General features: G+C 39.1%; 1 protein-coding gene across 4 annotated transcripts in view; it reads left to right on the forward strand.

Moving 5' to 3' along the window:
- ERG (ERG, ETS transcription factor) overlaps positions 1-6,875 on the forward strand; it is a 326,982-nt gene that overhangs the window by 197,154 nt on the left and 122,953 nt on the right. Inside the window, exon 1 of one of the 4 annotated variants that reach the window (XM_019525076.1) lies at positions 3,296-3,442. The exons of the other annotated variants lie outside the window; for them this stretch is intronic. Coding sequence (XP_019380621.1) covers positions 3,425-3,442 — 18 coding nt within the window. The 5' untranslated portion in view covers positions 3,296-3,424. Of the gene's footprint in view, positions 1-3,295; positions 3,443-6,875 lie in introns of those variants that run through there. 4 annotated transcript variants of the gene reach the window in all.

The raw sequence follows: 6,875 nt of genomic DNA on the forward strand, positions 1-6,875 counted from the left end.
CTCCCTTCTAGCGTGCCCACATCCCCCCACATCTTAGTGTCATCAGCAAATTTGAACAGGGTGCTTTTTACCCCCTCGTCCAAGTCACTGATGAAGATGTTGAACAGTGCGGGCCTGAGGACCGAGCCCTGGGGGACCCCACTGCCCACATCCCTCCAGGTTGAAAATGACCCATCCACCACCACTCTCTGGGTGCAGCCCTCCACCCAGTTGGTGACCCAATTGACTGTGTGGGTGTCGACACCACAGTCTCCCAGTTTCTTAATGAGAACAGGGTGAGAGACAGTGTTGAAGGCCTTCCGAAAGTCCAGGAAGACTATGTCCACTGCGACACCTGCATCTAATGATTTGGTAATCTGATCATAGAAGGCCACCAGGTTGGTCTGACAGGACCTGCCACTGATGAACTTGTGTTGGTTACCCCTAAACATGAAATGTTAAATACATGCTTAAGTGTTTTGCTACTCTGAGGGTTATAGTTTCAGTTTGAATGTAAATGAAAACTTCCATAGAATTTTGTCAGTTTAACTTCGAAATGTCTGGTGAATTCAGGTGTCTAAATGAGGTTTGTGGCTCCGTTGTAGGCAGGGATGATACGTAGGGGATGCGTGCAGGTGCACGTGCACCCCCCTGAGTGTGGCAGTGCACCCCCTGCAAAAAGGCGCCACCGACACTGCCGGCGGTGCCTGCAGGCACTCACTGCTCGCCACCCTGCCGCCAGTCCATGATCACCGCTGTGGTTGGTCGCCTACCCCTGGTCAGCACTCATCACCCCCTTGCTCCACACCAACGATGCTGGCGGCATTTGCGGGAGCTCCACGCTTACTGCCACCAAGCTCCTACTGCTGTGCCCCTGCCACTGACACCACAGCCATGCCCCCCTAGCCGCTGGGGGTACACGCTATTCATGCTCGTAGGGCCAATTAGAATTACTGTTTGGACATAGCTGGCTAAGCTCTGCCCAAGTCCCATTTAAGGATTTAAAGGACCAATCTATATCTAGTCCTTTGTAAAGTCCTTGTTGAAGGGCTTTGTCAATTTAAGACTGCAACAGTGATGTACCTAGACTCCTGGTAGCCCCAGGTGAACTTTTAGATTGGGCTCTCCTTTGCCAGAGATAATGATAATAATAATCGGAGAACAGAAAAAAATTACTATTTTTGGGCCCCCTTTCTGTCCGGGCCCTGGGTGGCCCCCCAGTTCACCCATGCCTGTGTCCAGGTCTGCAAATATATATAGTAAAAGAATAGAGCTATGTCACCTCTCTTGTACATCCAAAAAGAATGCAGAATTCAAGAGATCTGAGGAGATGCAAAATGAGCTAGAGTGAGATGGCTATTAATGCATGTTGTTAAATGATTGTATGAGGAAACCTCTTTAGACACATTATATAATGCTTTGAAAATTTCTAGAAATAGAAGTCCCAATATTCTGGTTGTCTTGGACATTGTTTGGAAATGAAATGGCAAGAAATCAACATCCCTGTGAAATGCACGTACTGTAAATCACTCCCTTTTTGTATTATTCATAATGAAAATAGGAAAGTTACCATAATTTTCCTACTCCAAACAGGCACAGTAATGAAACTGATACAAATTACAAAGATATCCAACAGTACAATTACATTGGATTACAAATATAAATTAACTCATTGAAATAGTATATCATCCCATCACAGAGCTAAATCTGAACTATTCTAAAGTGACCAGCAGTTATCACTGCGTGGGTATTACACTTAACCCTTGTGTATTCTTTTTGCCACATCCACCATCCTATTGGCTTCACCTTTTTACTGTTACAGCTTTCTTACAAGTAGTTTTGAAGCAAAATATATCATTTATCAGAAGCCGAGTCTGCAAATAAGTAATAAAAGGCAGCTGAGAAATACTGGAAGGAAAATGGGTCTCTGTATGAATTTCTTAGACTGAATAACAAAAGCAAAACTAAAACTGTCAGCTGACTTCATCCCTGTGTCAATGCAAAGGACAAGTCAGGGAGGCAGGGCAGGGCAATTAGGGTTTCAGTAACCACTACCTAACTTTGAATGTGCCAGAGGCTTAATCGACTCTAACCACTGGTTAGGGATTAATTGGGGCAGAGGTACAGCTTGGCAACACATCACCATTCTCCCCAAAAGCTTGCTTTATGTTTTCTGCCTGACCTAGATCACTCCTAAACCTATTTAATAATTTTCAAGTATGCTTTAGTGGGCAAATCCTGTTCCCACTTCACAGTTTAGTTAGCAGAAGAGCAGAAATCATGTGCCAAGCAATGAAGGGGCTGGGAGGTTACAGTAGTTTCTATTGCTTTTTTTCTCCTTTTCCACATAGGTATAATGAACAGTAGGTTACTGTGATCACACTACTGTCAGGCTTCTCCTATAACAAAAGGTTCTTTTTTTAAACTCACCAGTGGTGTATTCAATCTTAACCCTTCCCAACCTGTCAAAAATTGCCAGCAACACAATGCTTGTGATGAACACTAAGGGGGAGAACCACCTTTCTTTTTCAGTTTCTGTGTAGCAGTTTGCACTGTGCTATCCCAGTTGATGATGTTGGTACAGCAATACTAATACAAGGGTATTAATAAGTCGTAGTAATAATAATAACAAAGCAACATCTTTTGCATTCAGTTAAGAGAGGAAATTGCCAGGGAAATTGACTTCAGTTTCAGAGACTGATAAAGAAAGAAACACAAGGTAGCAAAAGAGAGAAATAGGATGGAAATATTAACATTTATTATGGACATGGGGGTCTCTTTTGAAAGCTTAAATTATTTCATAGTCTCTTTTCCTCACTGAGGAAGAGGTAGCAAAAATAAATCACGAATTCCAATTCATCTGTGTCTTAGTTAATAATAATATAGTAGGTCAGGTCAGCTAAAAGCTGTCAATAGCTCAAATGTCCATGAAGTTAGTAGACAAATTCAAAGACGGCATCAGCAGGTTACATGTAAGTGAAGTTAGTGGAATTAAATGCAGTTGCACCAAATCTGACTTTGGCCCTAAATTGGTAAGTCCCCAAGGGATAGCCTATGTGAAACCTTCTTGAATTTGGCTCGTTTCATCTGACATCTGTATCCTGCTTCAGTGTGGCATGTTATACTTAGTGCACATCAGATCACACCTGCCTAAGCTGTCATAGGCAATTGACTTTTTTGTTAAAAAAATCTTGTAGTTGCATATCATCAAGAAAAACAACTTTGTTTTTAGGACCTCTTATCTCTTTGCTCCCAAATATCCTGTTTCTTCTAGTTGCAGTAGCCAGGACCAATAGAAACCTCTTCCTGCCATTGGCTGACTTCATTTCCCAGAGTTAGCACAATCTCATCCGCTCTAAACAACCTCATCAAAACTTCTTTCTGGTCAGAGCGAAGCAATAATTTTTATTAACAATTATTAACGATCAATAATCTTGATCGCATTATGGCAAGCACTATTAAGGTAAGAAAGGGGTACATTTCTATTAAACCTTTTTTTTTAATAACATGTTCTTTGGTTTCCTTTATCAACATAGATAAGTTAGAATTGGGCAACACCCCCACTGCCACAATAGAGGACAACAAGATTTCCTCTGTACTGCCTAGTAAATTTCCTTTTTCCTACTCCAACCATCCGCAAGGCTTAAAAACTTCAAACTCGGAAAAAAATTGGGTTTTTTAAATTCACTGTTCAGTGCTGTGGATTGCATATGCAAAACCCTTTTATGAGAGCTTCTGAAATGTCTTGTAGGTATCATTTATGGATGTGTACATGGACTGCATTAAGGGGATAGGGTGTTCACTGAAAGGAAAATAGTTTCCTCCGATTGCTAACCTTTTGGATACAGGGACACAAATATTTGCAAAAGGGAATGAAGAGATACCGGCTTTTATTTTTCTGGGTTTTTCTTTTTGTTGCTGTTGTTTGGTTGATTGGTTTTTTAATTTTTTTGCATCATGCAGCTGTTACCACTTTGTTTTTTTCTGGAAATTCTGTACTGATATTTCAGGATTTTTCTCAAACGTTATTTTAGTGGTAGCGGCAATCTGATTGATGTGTTCTTTCTATTTTTTGGACAATAAAAACCTGTCATTGGTACATAATTAATCTTTATGAGTAAGTGTTATTTTTAAAAGTTGTTTAAAAGACTGCTTTTCTGGGTTTTGGCAGTTTCATTGCTCAGATAGCTCTATCTATCTATCTATCTATCTATCTATCTATCTATCTATCTATTTAGTTTTTGCTTCTGAATAAGTTGCAGTAGACATCAGTTATAGATATAGCAATAGCTGCGATTAATTGCAAAAGAAAACTAACTGTAGCTAAATGCTTGGTGACAATGAAATCATTTTTATGAACAGTGCAATAGTACATATACAATAAGAACTCTACATCATTGTGTTTTTTGCAGATACTGAATCCAGATATTTAATTGCTTTATGATATTATGTTTTTTTAATACTTTTCCAATTAGGTCAGAGATTTTTCTGGATGATATAGAACAGCAGCAATGATGAACTCTTAAATAATTTAATTAAAGTTTGATTCCTGGAAAATTCTGCTTAGCTGCTTAGTTTTTAAAAGTCATTTGGTGTTCTTTTTATAATATGAAAATCTTGATAGAAGACAATTGAGGGGTATATATATTTTTAAAATCCTTATTGTCTTGTAATCTCAGAGTTTACAAGCATATCTTGATAGAGATCAAAATCTAACTCTACTTGGCCAGTGCCTGTCATGTGCTGAATACCTCCTGTAACAGCTGAATTCCCATTGACTTCACTGGCAATTTAAGAGTACCCAAGCATCTGTCAGGAAACACTCAGCACTTTGCAGGATCTGGCCTGAGATGAAAATGTTGAGGTTCCTAGAGTAAGGCTCAGCGAGACTAAGAGAAAATGCTGTGTATTAAATAAGCAATAGTGTGTGGTTCTTTTAATCAGAGAGATGTACTTTGCCTGTTAGGCTGAAGTCAGGCAGAAGGCAGGGTAGATTTAGACCTCATAGACTAACTGAAACTCTTAAGCAGAACATGCTACTGATGTTAGTGGGAAATTCTGCTTAAAAACTGATGGTCCAATATTTCTAGATGCAGTAAAGGTTTTCTCATTTGGTATGATTTATAGTTCTATATTTTTATAGGTGTAGTATGGTAAATCCTTAACAGCTAATATAATACTGTTATATATTTCTTACTGCCTTCAGCCTTAAGAAAAAGAACAATTAGCTTTGTGTTACACCACATTTCCTTAATGCAAGTTTCAACAGAGATAGCAAGGTCTCAAGGGTGCAATAGTTTGTGGATTTTTGTCTCCTTATTTTGGGTCAATCGCTGTGGTGCAAGTTTTGTGTAATTAAGGCCTAAGGATTTTAGATTTAGTCAACTGGAGAGGCCTTAGTTCTGAAACCAGAATTTAATTTATGCAAGTGCAAAATGTAAATTAGCTGGGGAGAAATTATAACTTTTGTTCTCAAGACTCAGGAAGTATCTAACATGAAGATGATTTTCAGTCCCAAGAGATTCAAGTCCTGTTCTAGATAAACAGAGCAGTCATTTGATTGAAAGAGAGATCAGCAACTAAATTTCCTGTTTGCTTGCTTAAAATGAGTCTGCGTTTTTCTTAAGCAATGGTATAATATAATTTCTCACTTTGGGGCCATTTCAAAATGATGGGCCAGATCCTCAGCTGGTGGAAAGCAGCATTGTTCACTTAGTGGCTACACCAGCTAAAGCCCTGCGCCAAACCTTAAAAGCCTTGTTAAGAATCCAAATTGGATCTGTGTATGAGATGGCCATTCTTCTCCACAGGAGCCTTGCATATTCAGCAGCAGTGAGAATCTGCCCTGGAATACTGAGTTTTGATTTTTAACAGGGTACAAATTGCTACTGATATATATGCACATGTTGGTACACTTTCAGTATAACTGACTGATCATTTTTTAGCATGCCAAACCTGCAATCACTTCTACACTTTCATGCTTATTTTTAAACACAGAAGTAGTCTCACTATCAGGACTAATTGGTATATTTATAGATAAACATTTGACTTATAAATGTAAGAATTTGTGGGATCAGGACCAGTGTTACAAATATGGTATCACTATCATTTTTGTAAGTCACAGCTATGTGGCTGCCCTTGTGTATTCTAACTTTAGATTACCTCATAATAACTTTCCCCATGATGATGTAGAAAGTGGAGTGTTTGATGGTTCACCCAAAGACTGATAGGTAAAGCTCAGGAGATTCAAAAGCGTTTGCAAGAAAGTCTCGAACAGCTTGCTAGCTAGAGTTGGTATCTATGGTGAATGGCTACTCCAAAGATTGGAAAAGACAACTGTGTCTTTTCCCCAGACTTCTGGATAATTTAGTGACCTTTCTCCATATATACACTCTAAGAAAACTAAATTGGCTCAGGCCCGCAGTCCCTCTATAGTCCACAATAGTGGCCAGTAGCAGCTGTTTTAGAGCACGATGAAGAAAATCCCACAATGGAACATTATGGAATAATCTGACCATAGGAAAATTTTCTTTCTAAACTTCATAATTCAGCAGTTTGTTTACACCAATTTAATTCTAATTTATTGATCTTATCCATCTGATGTAACTGGATGCTCTCATTATTCATGTTTAAATGTTTTTAGTATTCTGAGGGCAAACTGCTCTTCCAAGCAGTGGAAGGTATCTTAACAATAAGCACATCAAATGCAAGGAAGCAACATCTTGTTCTGACATAAATTGTATCCTAAAGTTGTGTGCAGGGTGTACAGAACACTCTGTACAAAAAAATGAAGGCTATAGAATAAACACAGAACCATTGACGATAGGCTTCTTGGCAGCCTACACACACACACACACACACACACACACACACACACACACACACACACACACACA

The sequence above is a fragment of the Gavialis gangeticus genome, unplaced genomic scaffold (assembly GCF_001723915.1).
Source record: "Gavialis gangeticus isolate Ggan-Ray unplaced genomic scaffold, GavGan_comp1, whole genome shotgun sequence".
NCBI classification, from domain to species: Eukaryota; Metazoa; Chordata; order Crocodylia; family Gavialidae; genus Gavialis; species Gavialis gangeticus.